Consider the following 25503-nt stretch of genomic DNA (forward strand, 5'->3'; position numbering starts at 1 on the left):
ACGGGCTGGTACAGCGTCCACATCACTGCAGCCCCAGCACCAATCCGTCTGTCGGTCTTCGGGTCCCTTCTCCCGTCACTCGTGAACCCATATAGACACACAATACGGTAATATTATGTTGAAGCATGGAACGTATTACTCTGCGAAGCTCCTGACTATGGTAGCCGTAATGCTCCAACAATCCATCAAAACATTTTGGCAGATTTTTGAGAGCCATGTACCACATAAAATCAATTCGCGGTCAGTAAGCACAACCAGAATTCATACATAGAGCACACTTTTGAGAAAATTAAAGGATTTTAAGTGCACCTTATAGTCCGAAAAATACATTTCTAAAAAAGTTCTTGTGCTTAAAGTGCTTCACTGAGCTGAAATTTAAAATTAAAATATCTCAAGATATATAAAATAAAAAGAAAGTCAAAATTACAAGTGCCTCAAAGGCTTCGAACTTAACATCTTAGTATCTGAACATCTTACCTTGGGCATGGGCATCTGAGAGGCTACGCCCTTGACTATCTCTGATTGGTTTAGACCATAATGTGTGTCTGGGCATAATGTGTGTCTGTTGTTGACCACACAGAGACTTTCAGAGTTCGACCGGTGCGACCTAGGATTTGGCAGAACATTAGCACATTGGCGGAATGTGCAGATGTCGCTGTGCGCTATTGGATTATTATTCCCCTTTTTGCACGACCAGCTCCCGATCATCAATCTTATGGTTGCAAGAAAATCAAACCTGTTTGAAATCCTGTCACCCCTTGTGAGAGTATCAACACAACCTCTCACACTGTGCACGCGCAAACACAGAAATGGAAGTGAAAAAGTCAGAATAGCGCCGCAGTGCAGGGTGTGATCTGGGCACAAGTGATGGATGCCCAGCTTGTATAACTTTGGCAAGCTCATCCGAGGCTTTTCGATGTGACCTCATAAAATTATCACGACCACAACAACCATGAAAACAGTTGGATGGACATTGCTGCTCAATTGCAGCTGCCTGGTCAATGTTTTTACATTAGCAATTTAGCAAAGTTGATGGTGGTGTGTGTGTCTGTGCAAGTGAAAGACTGAGAGGGAGAGAGAGGGAGAGCGAGAGACAGATTTTGTGTTATCAGGTTTATGTTATGGACGCAGGTCGCATCAGAGCATTGGGCCGTATAGTGTGAGACCATGCATCATGACCTATGAACTTCTAACTCCTGCGATTCAATCGCACAGTTTGAGCAGGAGCTGAATAAAACAACTGAAAAAATCGCACACAGTATGCCCAGCTTAAGCAGTACCTTCATGATTGGTTTAGGCCATGATATGGGTATAATGTTGTCTGCTGTTGGCCACACAGAGACTTTCAGAGTTGCTAAGACTTTTTTTTTTTTTTACTCGAATGGCTGGTCACACTGATGCAACCTAGGATTTGTTTTTAGAAAATGTAAAAAAAAAAAAATGTTTAAAAACAAATGTAAGAGAAGAACTTGGGATCCTGAGTGTGTGAGAACAGAGAAGGATCAGCTTTATTTCAGATTTTAGAGATAAACTTTTTCAGTTTGTGATGATTCTGTTCTCTTTGTGATTACAGAAGCTGCCCTTAGATTGAGACCTCAGCATCACCCAGTGGCAACAGACAAATCATCCTATATCTTCATTCTTTGTAGCAACTCCAAAACTGATCAAAAGAGTACAACGGTTATAGTACCACATGATGTGCTGTCAGTAAAAGCTGCAGCTGTTTGTAGATAAAGTTAAAGACAAAAAGTCAAAAGGATTAATCACCCATGTAACTGTGTCACCATATATCATGTATGTTGAACTAAAAGCTTCTGATCTGGAATTCTTTTACTGTTTTTGCCAATAGTGTGTTATTTATCATAAAGTAATCCGGAGTCATTAATACCAGAGAGAGCATAATATATATTTAAATATTTAACTTTCTTCAGGACTGAATATAATATCTTTAGGTAAAAGTCTAGAGCCTTCTGGGATTATCTGAGTACTTCTAACAATACACAAAGCAATGGTCTCCATCACAGCGTTCATGAAATGCTTGGTTTATCCGTCTTCTGAGGCGGGCCCAAGATGGAGTTCTGAAAAATGAAAAGAAAAAATTACACATCTTTTCTATAGTAATTGCTTTGAAGCACACACAGATGTCACACAGTAGAACTTTGTATTTATCTTTTATATTGGTTTAATTTTGAATTTAGTGTTTATTTGCGAGTGTAGTTTTAATTTCATGATTTTATTCTAATGTTTGTATTGCATGGTTTTTAGTGTTTTATTTGACTTTTTTTTTTTTAATCCACTGTGGATTGGCTGACATGGAACAATTAGCTGATAGGGATCACCTGCTGAGGTATGGGTGTATCCAGAGGTGGCCTTTCAGCTGTTTAAAGACCTATTAAAAGCAGGCTAGCTGAGCACAAGAGAGAGGCTCCAGACATGCAGAGGAACACAAGAAGGCCATGACGGACTCCAGTGCAGAATGCGAGCTGGGCTGGGATGTGATGGGCTCAGGTGGGGGACAGGAGACTCCTTCTCGTCTGTCTGGGACGAGGCTGGCGTGGACCCCGCTCTGGAGAAAAAATTTCTGGCCTGCTGGTGGACCCATAATGAACATTCATCTGGGGTTGCGGGACAATTACATCAGGGGATTTTAGTGCATGTAAAAAAAAATATTTTTATGGGTTTTAGAATTGTTTTATCTAGTCTCCGTGGGAATTTTAGCATATGGAGAACATTTTATTGTATACTTTTTTCTTAGTATTTTGGTTGTTTTATTTCTACTGTCCGCCTCGGGGAATAAACTGTTGTTGATCAGACCTGCTTCATCTTTGTGCCCTTGGTGTCTGACTCGCTCGCTCCCCCCTTGTATCTAAAGAACCAATTCTGGCACGACAACTTTAGTGTCTACATTACACACAAACACACACACACACACTTTTTGGTTTAAAAAAATTGTGGAAATGACCTATATGTGAGAAACATAGATAACAGAAATGCAGATTTTTTTTTTAATTTTTAAAATTTTTACAAATCAAAATAATTAAAAGTATAATTTTCCCATGCAATTACTAACTTAGCCATCTCCTGGGGTCTGGGCTTGTCCTTCCCAGCGCTCATGAGGCTGCTTTTGCTGCACTGCGGTATGAGGTGTGCAGAACACTTTGTGCTAACCTGTTGATGGGATCTTGTGCCGCTACTACATCACTGGCCTCCAACTCCTAAAGAGACACCGGTATCCCTAAATTTAGCAGATATTAACTGCAGGCTAGCTTGCTACAACAAATAGGCTAATGTTAGCATTTTACCACAACTTCACCAGATGTAGCTAAGAAAACTAAACTTATGTCCAGTCCAGTGGAATAGCAAGGAAAGATGAAGGAAAATGATGACTTACCTGCGGTTTAGAGGCTCCACCTGAAATTGAAGCAGCCATTGAAAGAAACAAGTACTAGTGGTCTCTATGATGTATACAATGCATGCTGGTCAGAATCCCTGCCCCTCAAGCGCGCACCCAGACACCAAAACAGTGCCAGCAAATTGAAACTGAAAAAAATGGATTGAAACTAAAAAAAATAAATAAACTATAAGCAAAAACAAAAAATACAATGTACAGCTTATATGTCAGTTACAGTTGTAATTGTTTTTCACTATCATTTTTTTCCCCACTTCCAGCACAAGATTTTTCAGTACATTTATTTCAGTTACCATATTTTTTTTTTCAGTTTCATTTTAAGGGGGCTAGCTCCGTATCTCTCAGTTAGTCATTCATGCTGTGGGCTGCTTCACTGTCTTGCTCTGCAGTTGGTCCTATTCCTCTCTGAAGGATCAGCAAAGCAGCTGGTGGTGATTTAAAAACTTTGGGTTTAACCACATCTGGTTTAGTTTAATAATAATCTTGGTAATGTATTATTTTACATTGGCCACCTTTTTTGTTGTAAATTTCAGTCCATTGTGGTGTGAATTTGTGAACATCAGTGTGTCAGCAGGCAAGTGTAAATATTGATATGAATGAACTGAATGTGTAAGAATGTAATCTGCAGAAACACTGTTTGAGCGTAAGTGGATCTCTTTCTTTTGACGGCTTCATCATCCAATGAATGGGTGAGGAGCAGATTCAGAGTAAAAGAGAGGAAGTAGGCAGATGTAGAGGGAGATCTAGGAATCGAGCACAGGAATAAAAGGACAGCGAGACAGAGAGGAGGATGTGGAGATGGGGACGAAAGAAAGAGGACAAGCTGTCTGCTGCTGATGGGATCCTCCTCTGCCGCCTGTTTTGCAGTCTGGTTGCTTAGCAACTGCAGTGGCCTAAAATAACCTGCCAGGGGACAGAAATAGACCAAAGATATTTGGACAGATAGTCTACTCTGTGTGCATGTGTGTGTGTGTCGTGAAGTGTTTTTTTTTTAGCTCATTTGATTCATATATGACTTGAATCAATTGAGCAGCTTTGGGTTTGTTATGGTTAAACTACAGTGGTTTGAAGATGGACTATACTCCGGCTGTATATTTATATCTGCTGTAGTGATGTTTTAAATTAATAATAATAATAATAATAATAACTTTATTTATAAAGCGCTTTCAAACAAAGTGCTGTACAACTATTTGAAACTAAAAAGGTAAAAATTGTAAAAATATTATTATTTCATATTTTTATTTCAGCTTTTTATAGTTTTGTACAGTAATTGGCCCTTTGTTGTGGCACAGATAACTGAAAAATCTATTGGTTGTTTGTCTCAGATTTTTATTGCAATTTTCAACTTTTAATCACTGCATCTGATGTTTTGCAGTCAAGTTATGGTTAACAGCCTTAAAGTAGTAAGCATGCTGCAGAAGCCTTGAAACAGATACTTCATTCTAAATTGTCATAAAACAGTTCAGTTGAAGGAAATCACTTTATCTCCTTTTTACATAAAATTACTTAAAACACAATTCATTATATATAAATATTTTTAAAATATCTGTCAGAGATAAAGGTTGCTGTATAGGGACAATGTCTTTGTTGCTTAAAGGTTAACAAAGGGATGTATGTACCAGTCACAAATTGAAATGGAATGCCTTTTACAATGAGAATATTTGCTCACCCTTCTGCAAACTCATATTTTCTCTCCCTGCTGAAGAAATGATCCAGTTTAACCTTTGCCTTTGCTTAAGATTTCAGGTTTCAGGACCACCTTTTCATGGCAAGAGAATTAATGTTTTCTTAGAGGAGCCATTACTGTTAGGAACCTTAGGGAAATAACACATATCATCAGCTATGTAGCTGCCTAACAATCTCGCTGGTTAAACATTTTTTTAAAGCACACCACATACTTGAGTCCATTTTTGAGTGTGTGTTTCTCCGACCGTATGTCACGACAAAGGCATATGGACAACACATCAGGCACGCTGGTGCAAAGCCATTACCCAGTGCTCTAACTGGTTGCTAAGCCGATTGTCAGGGAAGTGACATCAGAATGTTTAGTCAGCACTGGAGGCAGTTGCTGAGCAGTTTCTGCACCTTAGCAACCACTCCAGTGTCCCTGTAACACTACGTCCTGCAGAGAAGAGCGAGAGGTAAAAAAACAAGCATGACAGCAGGAAGTACACGGTGCAGCAGTAAAGATGATATACATTATTGCAACAGGATGTCTATTTTTTCCTCATTGAGACAATCTACTGCCATGAAACATTAAAAAAGTCACAATACCATTAAACAAATGTGAACACTTTGAGGTATAAGAAGGATTGACATATTACAAGTATTTTTCTTCTTTATTATCCAAATTTGACATCTAGTAATACTGTCTCTTTTCGTAGTCATATAACGTTTTCTGAGTGGTAAATGTGGAACCCATAGTATATTTCATTACAAAATGTAAACAATTAACTTTGCACGAACTTTGTGGGGCTTATTGATGTTGATGATGATCAATATTTCTTTGTGAATTTTGTTTTTATTTTAATGCAGTTTAAAAAATTGTTTCACGTTCAGTTTTAAAATCCGTTTTGGAAAAGTTATTTTTACATCTAATTTAAGTTTGTAGTAACTTTAACACAGTTGGACCAAAATATTTAAACTCATGGAATTTCAAGATTCCATAAAGTCTAAAGTGGGGTTAGTTAGTAATGTAATTTTTTTTAAATTGACTTCTACATCATAATTTTGGAGTTTACAATTTTGGAGTAAAACTGAAATTAAGAAACTCTGTTATTAAAGTTTGTTTTTAAATGTGATTGATTATTGTATATATGATATTGTATCTGTTTTCCAGGAAAATATTTAAAATTTTCGAAGGAAAATTACTCAGCCCTGAACTGAATAAAGAGCTATTTATTTAGTGAGGGAAAAAAAGAACATTTAAACCCTAAGGAACTATTATCTTAACCTACTGAGAAAGCAGTGAACACATTTGTTATAATCTTAGTTTTTTCTGTCTTATCTTAAACAAGCTTTGAACAAGTTGGGCAAACCTCTGATTAAAAACGAATTTGCCCCTAACTGATACATTTAAAGCTCCTTGCTCTGCTTCAGCAGCACAAGAGACTAATGTTTCTCTGTGGTATCAGTGACATTTATTTAATTTCCGCCCGAGGCAGCGATGTGTATAAAGAGTGCTTGGATATAAATAAAAAAAAACCTGTAATGAGAATCTCTTCAGCAGGGAGATCGCAGCCTTCTAGCTAAAGTAAAACACCCTTAAACCTAAAAGCATAATTTGGATGAAACCACATTAAAGTTGGAGCAGGTGCATCTTATTTTGTTTGGCTCTCTCATATGTCTTCTTGGGTTCATTGAAAACTTTGGTGCAACCTCTGCTTCTGAGCAAGTCACACTTTGCATTGGGATCATGTAAGAAAAGAGAACGACTCCATTATTGTCCAAAAGGTTATCAAATACCTCCAAAAATGCAGGGAGGCAGGGAAGGAAGGGAATCCAAACACAACACTCCCAGCTGCCCAGGAGAGATAGAAACAGGTGAGGGTCCAATTATAATCTTTTAATGGGTGATACGAGTTTGTATAATCAATGTAAGAAAATAAGAACAAACAGGAGAACTATGGTCACAGCCAAATGTCTGATTTGGGGGATTTCTCTCTAACTATTATAGAGTCTTTACCTTACTATATAAAGCACCTTTATGAGACCATTGTTATCAATTGGCACTATATAAATAAAGTTTAACTTAAAATAAAACTAAAAGAAACTCCTAACAGAGCTATATTTAGAAACAAACTGGTTTTTAAAATAATAATAATAATAATAATTCAAACTGAATTTGAAAGTTCGCTCACTTACAAACATATGAACAGTATCTAGTTTACCTGGTAGGTTCATTTTAATGGAAAGGGATATAATATCAACAAAAAAATCCAGAAAAAACACATTTCATAAAAGTTATACATTGATTTACACTGAGTGAGTACAGGGAGTGCAGAATTATTAGGCAAGTTGCATTTTTGAGGAATAATTTTATTATTGAACAACAACCATGTTCTCAATGAACCCAAAAAACTCATTAATATCAAAGCTGAATGTTTTTGGAAGTAGCTTTTAGTTTGTTTTTAGTTTGAGCTATTTTAGGGGGATATCTGTGTGTGCAGGTGACTATTACTGTGCATAATTATTAGGCAACTTAACAAAAAACAAATATATACCCATTTCAATTATTTATTTTTACCAGTGAAACCAATATAACATCTCCACATTCACAAATATACATTTCTGACATTCAAAAACAAAACAAAAACAAATCAGCGACCAATATAGCCACCTTTCTTTGCAAGGACACTCAAAAGCCTGCCATCCATGGATTCTGTCAGTGTTTTGATCTGTTCACCATCAACATTGCGTGCAGCAGCAACCACAGCCTCCCAGACACTGTTCAGAGAGGTGTACTGTTTTCCCTCCTTGTAAATCTCACATTTGATGATGGACCACAGGTTCTCAATGGGGTTCAGATCAGGTGAACAAGGTGGCCATGTCATTAGTTTTTCTTCTTTTATACCCTTTCTTGCCAGCCACGCTGTGGAGTACTTGGACGCGTGTGATGGAGCATTGTCCTGCATGAAAATCATGTTTTTCTTGAAGGATGCAGACTTCTTCCTGTACCACTGCTTGAAGAAGGTGTCTTCCAGAAACTGGCAGTAGGACTGGGAGTTGAGCTTGACTCCATCCTCAACCCAAAAAGGCCCCACAAGCTCATCTTTGATGATACCAGCCCAAACCAGTACTCCACCTCCACCTTGCTGGCGTCTGAGTCGGACTGGAGCTCTCTGCCCTTTACCAATCCAGCCACGGGCCCATCCATCTGGCCCATCAAGACTCACTCTCATTTCATCAGTCCATAAAACCTTAGAAAAACCAGTCTTGAGATATTTCTTGGCCCAGTATTGACGTTTCAGCTTGTGTGTCTTGTTCAGTGGTGGTCGTCTTTCAGCCTTTCTTACCTTGGCCACGTCTCTGAGTATTGCACACCTTGTGCTTTTGGGCACTCCAGTGATGTTGCAGCTCTGAAATATGGCCAAACTGGTGGCAAGTGGCATCTTGGCAGCTGCACGCTTGACTTTTCTCAGTTCATGGGCAGTTATTTTGCGCCTTGGTTTTTCCACACGCTTCTTGCGACCCTGTTGACTATTTTGAATGAAACGCTTGATTGTTCGATGATCACGCTTCAGAAGCTTTGCAATTTTGAGACTGCTGCATCCCTCTGCAAGATATCTCACTATTTTTGACTTTTCTGAGCCTGTCAAGTCCTTCTTTTGACCCATTTTGCCAAAGGAAAGGACGTTGCCTAATAATTATGCACACCTGATATAGGGTGTTGATGTCACTAGACCACACCCCTTCTCATTACAGAGATGCACATCACCTAATATGCTTAATTGGTAGTAGGCTTTCGAGCCTACACAGCTTGGAGTAAGACAGCATGCATGAAGAGGATGATGTGGACAAAATACTCATTTGCCTAATAATTCTGCACTCCCTGTATTTGATACTCTACAACCCAGCCAGAATTCTGGCACGTAAATTACAGTCAATTACAGATAGTCCTAATCTGAAATTGTTATGTTTATAAAGTCCACATGCTTACAGAATCAGATTCTTCCACTCGTCCATTCTCTACTCGACCCACTGTGTTGGGAGGAAGAAAAATGACCTAAAGAACACCATCCCCAGAATCAAGCATGGATGTGGCTGTTTTTTCTGCTAAAGGTATAGGATAACTTAATCAAAGTGAGGGACCAGTGAGAAGCTCCTTCTCTCAACCAGAACGCTAAAGATAGGTCATGAATGGGTTCATTTCTTTGTGAGTAAGCACATTTACAAATTCAGCAGGGAATAAAATAATTATTTACCCCCACTGTAAGGTGCTCCACCAAAAACTTTCTTGTGATTGCTTTTCTTGCTTGCCCGCAGTTTGCATGGGTGATGTTGACTTGTCTGCAAACTTCTCACCAAGCAGTAGTGCAACTGTAAAAGAACCAACTGCCTTCAAAGTAAAATTGTTGCCTTTTGAACACTCCCAGATACATACGAGATAGAAACATGGGTGATATGTTTGAAATGTTTGCTAGAGTGGTGAGGTAGAAATTTCCCTTTGAAAGCAAACATTCTCCATCTCGGATTTGAGTTGCACTTTTCCAATTTAGTAGTTAGCTAATGTTTGCAGACAAGTCTGCATCTTCCATAGCAATCTGCTAGTAACCAAAGCAATCACAAGGTTTTTGATGCAGTGCCCTCTTTGTGACTGATTTCCCTTAGCCATGGCAAGCAGCCGCCAGCAATCAGTCCTGTAATACACATTTTTCCCTACTCTCAGAAAAATTATGGTTCTGAAATGGTTCTTCAGATGTCTGGTTCTTTAAAGAACCATTGTTTGAAAGGTTCTTTGTGGCACCAAATAAGGTTCTTCTATGGCATCAGTCTAAAGAACCACTTTTGGTTCCAGTTGGCACCTTTATTTTTCTGAGTGTAGTGGCCAGAGGTTGCAAGGGTCTTTTGGCCTGTGTGATTAAAGCCTAACCAAACCAAAACCATTTAGTTGGACCTCTCGAACATCTCTTCCTGGGCAGTTTCCCATAATGATATTTTACACAGGGAAAGACCCAAATTCAGGAAAAATGCAGAGTAGAGATAAAGACACACAGTCTGAATCTTTAATCCAGAAACAGGCAGTGAGGCAAACCGTCCAGTAGCAGCAGGCAAAGACAGACAAAGACTGTGAAGCAGTTCAAAGCATTATACACAAAAGGATCAGTAGGAAACAAAAGCTGGAAAACAGTGAGTTATACTAGAAAAATGAGGAACATGCCTTGAAAGTTTGACTGGGAAAAGCACAAGACAACTCCTCTGGCCATTGAGGAGTAAAAAAGCGGTTAAAAAAGGAGGTATATTCACTTAGGAGACTAATGGGAGACAGGTGTGGCAGACTAAACACAGGTAACACTAATGAGATAAACAAAGCTGTTATTTCCCCATCACATTCAGCATGTTTAATTTATAGAATCTGTAAATACCTGTTATAGTAATACTGTCAAACAACAGACTCCAAGCAAACGCAGTTCACTGGACCTATATCCAGTCTAAAAGAATCCAGATGTGACAATCCACATAACAGTTTCACCATGTATCTCATCATAAAATTGGCTTCTTTCACTTGTTTTACTGATTTAGTCGTGGCAAATAGCCTCATAAAGTTTAAGTGCCTCAGCAGTCCCCGATGTTGTCTCATTTATCTCGATTAACAGAAACATTACATTTGTGGTTTCCTATTTTAAAGAAACTTCACGACATTTAGAGGTTAATGTGCGCTTTATTGTGACATAATTATTTTGTAATTTCAGCGCTGAATGTGTTGCATGTCTCCATCTGTTTTTCATTTATCACAGCAGAGTTTCGCTGTCCATAGCCTGAGGTGTCTTTTTGTCCTCTCGGAGCACGCTGCATGACTGTTTCACACTTTCGTGTATCACAATTTTGAATCATTGGGATTTTTTGAAGTTGCAATTCATACCAAGTTAAATTGCATACCTAAGTCCGAGGAAAGCCACTGTTGTCACACCACTGAGCTGCCAACATTTTCACCATAAGGACATTGTAGAAGTGTTGTTTGGTGTAATATAAAAAAAGAGAAATTAATGTGGACAAATTTCATTTCAGCTCATCGTCACACAGAGCACTGTGGTGTCCTTTAACACCCAGCACACACAGGTGCAGCAAGCTATTTTTATTCCCTATATTTTTGTAAATTACACCATTGCTAGTCTACCAACAGCCTAAATTAATTGATTTTGGTTCAGATAAAGGCGCCTACACGCTTTGGGATTTTTGCATTGTTTTCTGCAAGAAACACAGTGTGAAATTGATCTAATGAACTTGTGTAGGACATCAATTTCGATGCCTGTAGACTATACAGTGACAGTATGTGCTGAACTGGGGCAAAGGTACATCACTGTTCAATGCTACGACCTCCGAGCTGGGTCATAATAACAGTTGGGGGACACATACAAACAAGGCTTCAGCTGTTGAAACCTCTTTATTGTTGAAATCACAAATATTTTGTATTTCCACCCTTGAGGATATTTGAAAGTGCATGGGATTTTTCCCAACCAGTCTACATGTGTTTTGTGGACTTTGACCACATCTCTTGGGGTGTCCTGTTTGGGAGTGGAATATCAGTCCCATTGTTACGAGGGAATAAATCTCAGTATAACTGTAGTTAGAGCTCTGTTTGAATTGCTGGGAATAAGTCAGACTCTTTCCTGTTGGGCTTTGGACTCCTCTAGAGCTGCCTTTTGTCACTGTTTCTGTTCATAATTTTTATGGACAGATATTTTAGGTGCAGCCAAGTAGTGGGGTGTGTCAGGTTTGATGGGGTCATAGTCATGTCTCTGTATCTTGCAGATGTTGTAGTCCGCCTAGCTTCATTGAGTAAAGACCTTCAGCTTACATCGGGAAGGTTTCGAGTAGGGCTGGGCGATATGACCCAAAATTCATATCTCGATATTTTTTAACTGGATGGCGATATAAGATATATATCTCGATATTTTTTAAAGCCATAAAGTAAGAACAAAAAGAGAGTTCTTAGTCAAAGCTGTGTCCCAGATGTCACACAGGCACTTTTATTAACATACAGCATAGATGTGCATGAAAAAAACTACTCAAAAATAAATTATGAGTATTTATTAAATAATAATGCTCCATAAATAAACGAAAAATATGTTGTTGTTGTCCATAACAAAAAGCTCACAATTGTGCAGTCAAAATGTAAACTAAAAGACGCTGAGCATAATAACATAGACCGATTTCACAGCTGCTCTGTTCCCAACTTCTACTGCGTGACTGACAGCCTGGAGTTTGAAATCCGCTTCAGGTGCCATTTATGGTCCTTATACACACACAATATGGTAATATTACGTTGAAGCACAGTGCGTATTACTACGCGAGGCTCCTCGGACAATCCATCAAGCGGTGCAGCTCCGTAGCTTACCAAAGTCGTACTAAAACATTTTTTGACAGATTGATGAGCGCCGTGTTCCACATAAAATCGGTTCGCGATCATCAAGCAAAACCAGAATTCATACATAAGGTGCGCTGTCAACTTTTGAGAAAATGAAAGGATTTTAGGCTGTGCATCCCCTGTGGGCTGCATGGCGTTAGCGTGGTTAGCTCGTTAGCATGGTTAGCTCGTTAACACGTTGACGCTGTCCAGCCCCACGCACGGAGCGATGTGCAGTAACTCGTTAACGGAGATTTGCCGTGTTCATATTGTCGCTGCCTGCAGGTGAAGCTATGGGGGAGGAGGGGGAGTTGTGTTCAGTGAAAGAGAGGCGAGGCCGAGTAATGTTGCGTAGAGACAAAAGTGGACGAAAGAGAGGCAAACTTATGGCTCCACAACTAATTATAACGTATATATCGATATGAAGGATATGGTCACATCTTATATCTCGTATAAAAATATATCGATATTTTTAAAAAACTCGATATATCGCCCAGCCCTAGTTTCGAGGTTTGTATTGAGTTTCTGGGCAGATAGAGAGACTGACAGGCCTGTTGTCATGTAGATGGTCTGTTGTGGTCAAAAGAGGCAGCAGCGTGTTAAAGCAAAGGTCTCAATGAACTTGTGGGTAGTAATCAAAAATTTGAGGTACAGCAGAAAAGAGCTTCCTTTAACAGATGCCTGGGCTCAGTTTTAGAGGTTTTAGGGCTTGGTCATTTTCATATTCAGGGTGCTCCTTCACATCAAAGGGAGCCAGTTGAGATGATTCAGACGTGTGAACACGACACTTACTACATGCCTCCTAGGTGTTTCTAAGATATTCATCTGGGTGGAGAGCCCAGTGCAGATTCAGGGCACGCTAGAGAGATTATGTCTCTTGCCTAGTTTGGTTTCCTCCTGAAAGAGCTCGAGGATATGCCTGGGGAGAGGGAGGTCTCGGCATCTCTGGTTAGACTGGTGCCTCTTGTGAGCTTGATAAAAAGCGGAAAGTGAATGTATAGAAGTTTTATTTCTACATTCTCCCTTTGTGGTTATTTGTTTGTTTTTTCTACCTCTTCATGGCAGTATCTCGGTGAGCAGCTCTTAAAAGAACTACACCTCTGACAGAATATCTTAAATATTTGGAAAAAGTTAACAGAATGACAAAAAATACGACTCAACACACAGTTACATATGGTAAGAATTGCTCAAAAGATTGATTAAATAGTAATGTAACTAAAATAAAGGCTCTCAAAGGGTAAATTCTGGAACAAAACACATCAAAATGCAATGTAAAAAAAAGCTAAATATATAACAATAAAGTGGCACTATAAAGAAAAGTTGTTTAATAAATTCAAAAAGCAGAATAAATAAAATTACTTACTAAATGTAGTTAAAAAACAACAAGCACAGTGAATGTTAGATGGCAATAAAGTGGCTTAGTATAACAGCCTTCTGGAGCTCTGTGTCCATGCTTAGATCAATCATGAGCAGGTCTGGTAGTACAACATCCTGTCTGCGTCACAGCTGGAGTTCATGTCTGCAACCATGTAATTTACTGGTTTTCGCTTTCACATTGGGCTCATTTATAGATATAGAACTGCTTTGTTCAATCAGGACATGGTCAAACTTTAAATTCCTTGTTTCAGTAGCGTGTTTATCTCTTTTCCTTTTTCTTTAAAGGGAAAAAAAACATAGAATCTGTGAATAGTGGCTTTTTTAAAACCAGGAAACAACTTAGTTATTAATACTGCTATGGTGCCCTGTGCTCATTACATCCTGTTTTTCAACTTCTGCCCTGAAGAGCTTCTTAGCCACATTGCCCTTAGTCAGTGTTGCTTTAATGCGGTCTTACTGCTGACATCAATTATAACTTCATACAGCCTTCGTTGAGTGTTTGATGTGGGTTCTCTGTAATTTCACAGAGTGAAGATGGTGCAGACCAGGACAGTCCAGAGGAGGGGACACCGGCGAGCCCCCGCAACAAGCGCAGAGTGGGTCGTCCCAGCAGGAAACGCAAACAGCTGCTTCCTGTGAGTACTGTACTTAAAGCCTGATGGTGTTTTGTGCTTTAAACTGCAGAAGAATGATTGATTATCTGTTCACCTATTAAAAAAACTCCCCTCTCTAATCTGCAGAGGTTTGTTAAACATGCATGCACTACTTTCCTTCTTATTCATTCATACCTGCGAGCTTCCGTGCATCAGCTGTAGTCAAATCATATCATACAGAAACACACTGATCTGGAGGCGCATTTACTGCATTAAGTGTCACATTTGAGTGTGTCTGACATAGTAGCTTGTGTGGGTTGCTTTTTTCTGCTTCAGTGTGTTACAGAGAGAGACTTCTTTCTTAATCAGCATCTTTGAAAGGGGGAGTCCCCTACACATTGACTGTTTGCAAATGTAGTCATCGCAGTCCTCCACATGTAATGGCAGTTTAATACACTCATCAATTTCTGGTCAGCATGGCTCCAGCCCCCACATTTTCCATATACCACTTAAAGTCTGGCTGGAACAGAAGTTAGATAATCTCTAGCATCAGTTGAAGTCATAAAAATATGACTTTAGGTTGGTGGATTGCTCAGAAGTGGGCATGACTTGAATGTAAGAAGCACAAACTGACTGATACTGAGCTGTAGAAAAAAGAAGTAGGAGGAGGATAAAGGACTCAACAGTTGTGAGCAAAGTTTTTGCCACCTAAAATCCAAACGCACTCCTCCACCTATGATATCTTTCCCAGCCTCTGCCAAATGCAAGCCAACAGTTATCACTAAGGTTAGTTTAATGTCCCAAATCATATTTTATTGGATCAGACTGATTTGGATTACAGCCTTTTTGATATATAATTTACAACTGCATGTTCAATTAAGTTGTATATGTGTGTGTGTGTGTGTGTGTGTGTGTGTGTGTGTGTGTGTGTGTGTGTGTGTGTGTGTGTGTGTGGTTGTTTGTGAGGCAGTTTTAGCGTTGTTCTTTCAGTTGCAGTGGTCTAAGAACAAGTGAAAGAAGCTGAAAGAATAACAAATACAAATACAAACATCAAACCACTTACCTACATTTTATATAAGACGGCAAGTAAAAGGCTTAAGTGCCCTGTTTTCACTTATAAAACAAGTTTAACCTTCTTTGCAGCCAACAGGAAAATATAGCAAGGAATAAAGTTGCTTATAAGAATTGCTGTCTCGTATTAATTTTTGTCAGAGAAAGTCAAAACTGTAAACTACCTCAAAAAGACCCCTCTTCTAACTGTGCACTTAGGACCACAGGCTTTTCCACCAATGGTAACGCCTTTTTCCACAGAACTGACTGGTCATTAAGCTGGTTTTGTACTTGCTGCTGTCTTATCTCGTGCATAACCTACTGTAGGTGTGCAGCATAAGTTGGCATGGGAATGTAGCCCCTATAAGAATTCATCTAAAAACTCGTGATTAAACTTGAAGTTATCTATTGGAGCCAACTCATCCTCTGGGCTTTACTTTTTTCTGTTAGTAATGTGAAACGTAAGCAGACATAGGAGAGCTTTTATGTATAGAAGGGGTGGGCAACTCCAGGCCTCAAGAGCCGGTGTCCTGCAGGTTTAAATATCACCCTGGGTCAACACACCTGAATCAAATGATTAGTTCATTACCAGGCCTCTGGAGAACTTCAAGAAATGTTGAGGAGGTAATTTAGCCATTTAAATCAGCTGTGATGGATCAAGGATACATCTAAAACCTGCAGGACACCGGCTCTCAAGGCCTGGAGTTGGCCACCCCTGATGTATAGGCTAGCATTTATTTGGCCGACTTGCAATGGATAAACAATGCATCATCATCAAATTGACTATTTACACACATCCCTGAAGTTTTAAATTCAAATTCAAATTTTATTTGTCACGTACACAGTCATACACAGTACGATATGTAGTGAAATGCTTGGACAACTGCTCGTGACCTAAAGAAAACAAAAAAGGAAAAGGCTATGAATAAGATAGGAAATAAATATGAAAAATTAAAAAGGGTAAATTTAACTAGGAAGGAATAAAATATAAATTAAGGTTAAAAATGAAATAACTGTACAACACAAATTAGAATGAAGAGTAAATTTAACTGGGAAGAATAAGATAAAATATATAAATTAAAGTTGAAAATAAAATAACTGTACAACAAAATACACAATACACAATATAGAACTATATAAGAATGTATGAAGAAATCTAAATCTAAATAAATATATACACAATAACAGCAGCTGTACAAGTATTAACTGGAAATGAAGAATATAGTGACCAGTGTTGTGCAAAACCAAAGTCCAGAAAGTCCAGTGTGTGTGTAAGAACTGTATGTGTGGGTCAGTACTGTGTGGTGGTGTGATTGAGAGACCGTATCGCCTGCGGGAAGAAGCTCCTCCTCAGTCTCTCTGTGTTGGTCTTCAGGGAGCGGAATCGCTTTCCTGACCTCAACAGAGAGAACAGTCTGTTGTTGGGATGGCTGAGGTCCTTCACGATCTTCCTGGCCTTGGTCCAGCACCGCCTGCTGTAGATTGAGTGCAGGTCAGGGAGCTCGGAGCGGATGGTGCGCTCAGCTGACCGCACAACCCTCTGTAGAGCTCGTCTGTCCTGCATGGTGCTGTTCCCGAACCAGGTTAAGATGTTTCCCGCCAGGATGCTCTCTATGGTGCAGGAGTAAAAGTTCCTGAGCACCTTGGAGGGCAGTTGGAAGTCTCTCAAGCGTCTGAGGTGGTAGAGACGCTGTCGGGCCTTTTTCACCACGGTGTTGATGTGACAGGACCATGACAGGTCCTGCGTGATGTGAACTCCGAGGTATTTGAAGCTGTCCACTCTCTCCACTGGGCACTCGTTGATGACGGGGGTCTGGTAGTTCCTCTCCTGCTTAGTGCTGAAGTCCACTATCAGCTCCTTTGTCTTACTGACGTTTAGAAGGAGGTTGTTCCTCTGGCACCAGTTCTCCAGATTCCTAATCTCCTTCAGGTAGGCCGTCTCGTTGTTATCAGAGATCAGGCCCACCACGACGGTGTCGTCAGCAAACTTGATGATGGTGGTGGAGCTGGTAGTGGCCACACAGTCATATGTGTACAAAGAGTACAGCAGGGGGCTCAGAACACACCCCTGGGGGGCTCCAGTGCTGAGAGTGGTGGAGGCTGAGACATGTCCGCCCATCCTTACTGCCTGTGGTCTGCCAGTTAGGAAGTTGGAGATCCACTGACACATAGATGAGCTGAGTCCCAGATGCTCCAGCTTGGTGGTGAGTGTGGAGGGAATTATGGTGTTAAATGCAGAGCTGTAGTCTATGAAGAGCATTTTAACATAATTCCCCCTTCTAGTGTCCAAGTGAGTGAGTGATGTGTGGAGGAGATGAGAGATGGCATCGTCTGTGGAACGATTTGGACGGTAAGCGAACTGTAGTGGGTCCAGTGTGTCTGGTAGTGAAGAAATGATGAAGTCTCTGACCAGGCGTTCAAAGCACTTCATCACTACTGAGGTGAGGGCTACAGGGCGATAGTCATTGAGAGAAGCAGGGTGGGGTTTCTTCGGGACAGGAACAATGATGGACTCTTTGAAGCATGTGGGGATCACCGACTGAGATAAAGAGATGTTGAATATCTCAGTGAACACAGGAGCTAGCTGGTATGCGCAGTCTCTTAGGATACGACCTGGGATGCCGTCTGGTCCTGCTGCTTTCCTGGTGTTCACTCTCTTGAAGGCTCTCCTTACTTCATGCTTTTTTACTTTATGCTCCCTGTAGTGAGACAAGTCCTCCAAGGTTGGTGTGCACTCAGGTTAAAGTCCCCACCAGGACATACAAATATGAAAAGCACAAATACACAATCACACCGTGGAGTCTGACCAGGAATTGTGTGGATCTCCAGGGTGGAGCTGTCAGTAACTATATAGAGCAGAGATGGGTCAAGAAAGCCTCAATTTCTTCTCTCTCTCTCTCCACTTGTTCTCTTCCATCAAAAGTAACCACACTCTCGCCTGTACACACATAATATTAGAGTAATGATGATGGTTTAATGGATGATTAAATTTGCCTTTGTCTTTGTTTCCTTCATCATTTCATTGCTTTGTTTTCCCGCTGGTCAGTATTTTTTTCTAAGTTAAGATAGTATTCCCCCTCCTCCTCCTATTTCCTCCCTCATTTTGATCCCATTTCTTCCTCTCTGCTTCAACCATGTGTGGAGCAGCTGGTGGGTTATTATGCATGTCTGTGTGTTACTGTAGATTAAAGTAGTTTGAAGGACAGTAGGACTACAGAGTTATATTGGAACACTTCCCAACATTTAACGTGCTTCAACGTGAAAATCCCCCTCAGTTTTTTATAAAAAATGAAACTCTCCTTGCACTATAATAACTAGATTCAATCTTAGGTTATGCTAAACTATAATGCTAAGACGTTATGCTAAACTATAATGCTAAGACGGTACGGTGTTATCCTAATAACAAACCGTGGGTAACACAGGAAGTCAAAGCTGTCCTCAACATGAAGAAGAAGGCTTTCAGGAGCAAAGTGAAGGAGGAGATGAAAGCAGCACAGCGGGAGGTGAAACGCTGCCTGAGGGAAGCAAAGGACACCTACAGGAGGAAGGTGGAGCAGAAGTTGGAGAGGAACAATATGAGGGAGGTCTGGAATGGTGTGAAAACCATCACAGGCCACAACACCAAGAAAAGCGCAGTGGGGGGGACTGTGGAGAAGGCAAACGAACTCAACAACTTCTTCAACAGGTTTGACCAGCCCACAACCCCCCCACCCTCACCCTCACCTTCACTACAGAGTCCTCCCCCCACTCTCCTGCCTCCCTCGCTTCCCCCCCTTCCTGACACCATGACACCCCCCTCCTCCAATCCCTCTCTCAGCAGCAAGACATCTCCCCCCCTCCCCTCCTCCCAAACATCTCCCAGTGTCACAGTGGATCAGGTCAGGAGGCAACTGAGGAAGCTTCGCCCCAGAAAGGCAGCAGGCCCAGACAAGGTGTGTCCTAGGATGCTAAAGGCGTGTGCTGCTGAACTTGGGGAGCCGCTACAACGAGTCTTCAACCTCAGTCTGCGACTGGGGAGAGTGCCCGCCCTATGGAAGACATCCTGCATCGTCCCGGTCCCCAAAAAGAACCGGCCCAATGAGCTGAATGACTTCCGACCGGTGGCACTGACGTCACATCTTATGAAGACTCTAGAGCGGCTCTTCCTCAACTTCCTCCGACCACAGGTACAACATGCCCAGGACCCACTACAGTTTGCATACAAGGCGGGTGTCGGAGTGGAGGATGCCATCCTGTACCTCCTACACAGAGCCCACTCACACCTGGATGGGGGAAAAGGCACGGTCAGGATACTGTTTCTTGACTTTTCCAGTGCCTTTAATACCATCCGGCCCTGTATGCTTCAGGAAAAACTGAACAGGATGGAGGTGGACCCCTGCCTGGTGGCTTGGATCTCCGACTACCTCACCGACAGACCACAGTACGTCAGGCTGAAGGACATCACGTCTGACACTGTGGTCAGCAGCACAGGAGCACCACAGGGAACTGTGCTGTCCCCTCTTCTCTTCACCCTGTACACCTCTGACTTCTGCTACAACTCTGAATTATGCCATATTCAGAAGTTTGCAGATGACACGGCCATCATGGGGTGTATCTGGGATGATCAGGAAGAGGAGTACAGAAGTCTGGTGAGGAACTTTGTCGCATGGAGTCACACAAACCACCTGCAACTCAACACCTCAAAGACTAAGGAACTGGTTGTGGACTTCGGGAGGTCCAGAGAAGGTCCACTGCCGGTTCAGATAGAGGGGGAGGAGGTGGAGGTGGTCAACAAGTACAAGTACCTCGGGCTGTGGGTGGACAATAAACTGGACTGGTCATGCAACACAGAGCACCTGTATAAAAAAGCCCAAAGCCGACTGTACTTCCTCAGGAGGCTGAGGTCTTTTAACATCTGCAGGAAGCTCCTGAGGATGTTTTACCAGTCGGTGGTTGCTGGAGTACTTTTCTATGCTGTGGTGTGCTGGGGGAGCAGCACAGCAAAGAGGGACTCATCCAGGCTGGAGAAACTGATCAGGAGGGCTAGCTCTGTGGTCGGCATGAAGCTGGACAGTGGCAGAGAAAAGGACATTAAAGAAACTGATGGACATTATGAACAATGCTGGGCATCCTCTGCACACGGCCATTAACAACCAGGAGAGTCTGTTCAGTGACAGGTTGCTTCTCCCCAAGACAAGAACTAACAGACTTAAAAACTCCTTTGTCCCACACGCCATCAAACTGTTTAACTCCTCTCTGGAGGGGAGAGGGAGGGGAGACAGGAGGACAAAGGAGGGGGGAACAACTAAGCTGTAGTGCCTCTTCACCTCACTGTACAATACCTTGTGCAATACTTTTTGTAAATAGTCAACAGTGCAATAGACTCAATACTTGAAATGTGCAATTCACTTGTATTTTTATTTTTTATTCCTATTTATTCTATTTATCCCCTTTGTATATTTTATTTATATTTGTCTCTGTATTTATATATGTGTGTGTGTGTGTGTGTGTGTGTGTGTGTGTGTGTATATATATATATATATATATATATATATATATATATATATATATATATATATATATATATATATATATATATATATATATATAACAATTCTGTAACTGTAACTTCGGTCGTTGCTGTGCTTTTTGGAAGTCGAATTTCCCAGAGGAACCCACCCGAGGGATTAATAAAGTTCTATCTTATCTCTTATCTTATCTTATCTTAATTATTTAAACTGCTTGGCTCTTAGCTCAGTCAGACTATGCATGTCAACCAGACCTTTCGATTCACTTTTGGTGCATGTGGAGTTTCGTTTGGTTTCTTTTGGTGTTTCCGTTTTGCATCCAGACCACAAAAAGGTCACAGATGGATTGCGAACAGATTGTGGTTGGCATGTCTGACAAAAAAGTATCATGACACGTGGTTGGTGGATAAAAATGACAATTTTGGTCACAACATTTAAAATAGCAAGCAAAAGATCGTGTGGTGTTGAGTTCCTATGTGCAGTCATATAAATATGATCAACTCATATAAAAGTAAAAAAATCTGCCAGAAAACACTCAAACTTTACCTGATTATAATGAGTAAGGGAAACAATGTCAGGTACAAAGTGTGGTCATTTTGTTTGTGTTCATTATACCTCTACATCTATCACAGATATCCTAAAAAGTGCCATAAATTAATGGCACTAATGCATTTTTGTGTCACCTGACTGTGAGGAAGAATTAAGAATTAAAAGAGATAAAGGACACATTTTGGGGAAATATATATTAAAAGTGAAACCTATATACAGCAGTGCAGATGTGAAAGATAATAAATAGATAAATAAATAAGTAGATAGACCAGCTTGTGAGTTGTACATGGACAGTAGTGGAAATGACCAACGGTAGCAGGTATGACAGTAATGCAAATGGTTGCAGTAAAGTGCCAAAGACGGTCAACAGCATTTAAGACGTGAATGTAACTTGTGAGAGTGTGTTACAGTACAGGGGTATGAGCTTAAATTATTGAAAAACAAAGCCTACACTTAAAAAAAAAAACAACAACCCAAGAACATGCACAGTTGTGTAAAACAATGTTTTCAGAGGATTCTTGACTTATACTTGATTAAAAAAACTATGTACGCCCCCATGATTATAGAACCACCTTTAGCAGCAACAAATTAAGTCATTATTTTCAGTATGACTTTATCAGTCTACTTTATCTGCTGTGGAGGAATTTTGGCCCGCGTGTCTTTGCTATGTTGCTTTATTTTATTGAGGTTTGCAGGCATTCGCCTATGCACAGCTCTCTTAAGATCCTGCCATAAGATTCAGCCATTCTGTGTAGATTTGCTACTTTGTTCTGTTGTATCACCCAATTGCAAACTCAGTAAATATGGTCACATTAATTTGTTTAAAGTTACTGTATAAAATGTGATTTAAGAAATTGTAGCTAGGCTTTTAAGCAGTATTACATTCTTTCCATGCAAAAGCTCTGTGTATATGCGGCTTCTGATTAGTAATTGGACACTTAATTAATTTGTTGTCAATGAAAACAGAGTATATTGACTGCTACAGATGACTTCTTAGGAGATAAGCCTTTTTTTAATGTCTTCATTTATTAATGTATATTTTAATTTTCAAATAATGAACATGCACCTGTATGAAGATTCAAATAGCGTTAATAGAGTTTTTGAATCTTTCCAACTTTACTGAAATTGCAATTCTGTGATCCATACTAGAATAATTATATATATGGTTCAACCCACATTTACTGATTCCTTTTCATTTCAATGCCTATTTTGCAGCTAATTCATTACGCATCAAACTTAAGGCTGGACAGAATTTGTTTCTAGAGCATCGTACTGAAAAAAAAAAAGCCATACAATCAATAGCTGCACTCATCTCCACTTATAGGTTGCAATGAAAACACTGCTAACATGAAAAATGATAGACATACACTTAAAACACTGAAATTTGTCTTTAGTTATGTAAAGCAGTACAGGCTTGCCTTGGGATTCCTGAGCACTGATTTCTGGGAGGTTATTTTGTTTTGCTTTTTGCACACTCAGGGTCAGATGGAGAAGGTCGTGGGGTAGTTATAGCCCTCAGGTTGTATATTCCCAGTGTGTGAGGACTCCCTTTCAATCTGGTTGCCAAGCTGTGTTGGTATTAAATGTGTATATTGACTGTATCTTATGATCTGGCAGCTAGGATAACACAAACTATGGATGTATGTATTGCAATTTTTCACAACAGGAGGGTGCGGGACTTAAAAACATAAAAATATTGGGGAAATCTGGGTGGTGTGCTTTGATGTGACTTGTGCATAGTTTTGACATTTCTCCTCTTAATTGCTCAATTTAAGCAAAAATACCTGCAGTACACATTTCCAGGGTTTTTACTGGCTCGGATTGGGCCTTTTTGTAGGGTTGGGGGATGCACATAAGCGCAACTGGTCTGCATATAACTAAGTTTAATTAGTCTTATCAGAAGTCTGTACATTTTTTTTTATTTCTGGCCATTTGATAAGCAAAATTGTACTTTCAAATCATAATGAAAAATCCTACTGTTTCTTTGGTAGATTCTATAATTTTTATATACAGGAAAAACACAGATTTCTACAAAAGGTATTTGCCTATTTTCACATCTTACACTTCAACAATACATGCAGCTACTTCGGCTGTACATCTGTAAAACATAAACACAGCTGGCATGTATTAATTTGCTGTAGTGTGATTGCTTATTCTATTATTTTGGTGCACCATTGTTTTATTGTTTGTTACATCCTGTTCTCTGCTCAGCCTATTCTTGGGTGTAATCAAACGTTTCATCCAACTAAAAGCTGCCCTTAGCTGGATTGCTGCAATGTATACACAGTCAGTTTAAAGTTTGTCAGCTGTAGAGTAAAGTCAGGTACTTTCCAGGCTGTCTGTCAGTCAAGATCAAGGCGACGATAGATTCGGAGAGAAGAGGAAGTGCAAAGAGAAGTTGTTTGAAAAGGTGAAAGTTCCACTGTGCTAAAAATAGCTTGCTTTTCGATGCATTTATGCCTGCTTGCAGCGCATTTGTGGCCTTTTTCTTCACTATAAACTATCATATAAATATCAGCACATCTTTAAAGCTGCATTAAGCAATATCCACCTATTGCTTTTCAATCAGGTCGTAGGATTGGTTCAGTGAAGCTTAACCAGTGCACCTGCTCTTGCAAAAGGAAGTGTATAACCAGCTGACTCAAGCCGGCTTTACACTTTCTGTGTAGCGCTAAATGACGGAGAGGCGAAGTAGCTGAAGAACGGCGAGCACTTATAGCAACCCAAAGACATCCAGATACTTTTCTCAAGAGTCTGTGGACCAAACCAGGGCTGAAATGAATTTGCATTCAACATGTGGCCAAAAAGATGACTGCAAACCCAGATTCCTCTGTTTCTGCTGAATGTGTAAGTAGTCAGTTGTTTGCTTAAAAGTTAGGAGCTGGTTTAGTGTTTTCTTTATTGTTTAATGCAGCTTTAATTTCATATTTGGGTTAAAATGATAAATGTTAAAGGCCACGTGCTCACATCAAGGGCACGTCATGGTTCACAGGATAGACAATGGTGTGCTAACTTTTTTTTAATTTAATTTAATTTTTTATCATTTTCAGCTTGTTTAATTCATACCACGTGTTTTGTTCACATCTTTTTAATTCATTTTAGCTAATGTATTATTAGATATCCAGTAGATATCCACAATTTTTAATATGCTTTTTATAGTAATACACAAATGTATTATTTCAAATAGCAAGTTTCACACTAAAGTCAACCACTTGGACCAAAGTGGTTGACTTTAGTGGATTGGCTTGATTTATGTAGTGTGAGTTTGATGTGTTTGTTGTAATTAATTAAGTCTATTAAACACTATATTTATGAATAGTTCTCCCTTTAGCATTTGATTTAATTTTAATAAGTGCTGACGAAGTATTATGAGTAATCTTTAAAGCATTTTTTTTTACTTTTATAACTCTAGTTTTGATTCTAACTCTGTAAACAAATATAAAGTGCTACCCTGTCACTATATGGAGTCTGGAGACCCTGCTTGATCCCACATTAAGTCTAAGAACCTGGTGGTCTATAAATGTAGATAACTCTTTACTGTTATTTTACAAAAGGGCAACAGCATACATTTAAAGCAAAATAGTACATTTTAGCTATTATGTATGCTGTAAGGCCATCAGAAATGTAACTTTGGATTACAACCTTGTTTCTGTTTGACTGCAAGTGTTAAAAGTGTGTGCTGGAGTATTTTAATGTGTCCCAAGGCCCTTTTAGTCACCTTTTTGCGTTATCTGACTTTTACAGGCCGCCTCAGCCGCTCATTACAGCTTTTGCATGCCTGTTAACGTAAGCTAGAGTTAGCGTAGCATTTGAGTTTGATATTCACCTCTGGCTCTGCACTTTTTAACCAACGATCTATAAAATCTTTTAGCAGCACACAAACACACACATATTAAAAAAAAAACCCTGCTGTGTCCCCTGGTTTAGCATTATTAAAGCTGGTCAGCTAAT

General features: G+C 40.0%; 1 protein-coding gene across 8 annotated transcripts in view; it reads left to right on the plus strand.

Moving 5' to 3' along the window:
• Positions 1 to 25503, plus strand: part of LOC146692252 (DNA (cytosine-5)-methyltransferase 3A-like) — a 101759-nt gene that overhangs the window by 21033 nt on the left and 55223 nt on the right. For all 8 annotated transcript variants that reach the window (XM_085432311.1, XM_085432312.1, XM_085432307.1 and 5 more), the window contains exon 3: positions 14381 to 14488. In XM_085432311.1, the coding sequence (XP_085288437.1) occupies positions 14381 to 14488 (108 nt within the window). The remainder of the gene's footprint in view (positions 1 to 14380; positions 14489 to 25503) is intronic.

The sequence above is a fragment of the Copadichromis virginalis genome, linkage group LG15 (assembly GCF_057382275.1).
Source record: "Copadichromis virginalis isolate Kocher_CV1m ecotype Utaka linkage group LG15, C_Virginalis_male_GT1.1, whole genome shotgun sequence".
Classification (NCBI taxonomy): Eukaryota; Metazoa; Chordata; class Actinopteri; order Cichliformes; family Cichlidae; genus Copadichromis; species Copadichromis virginalis.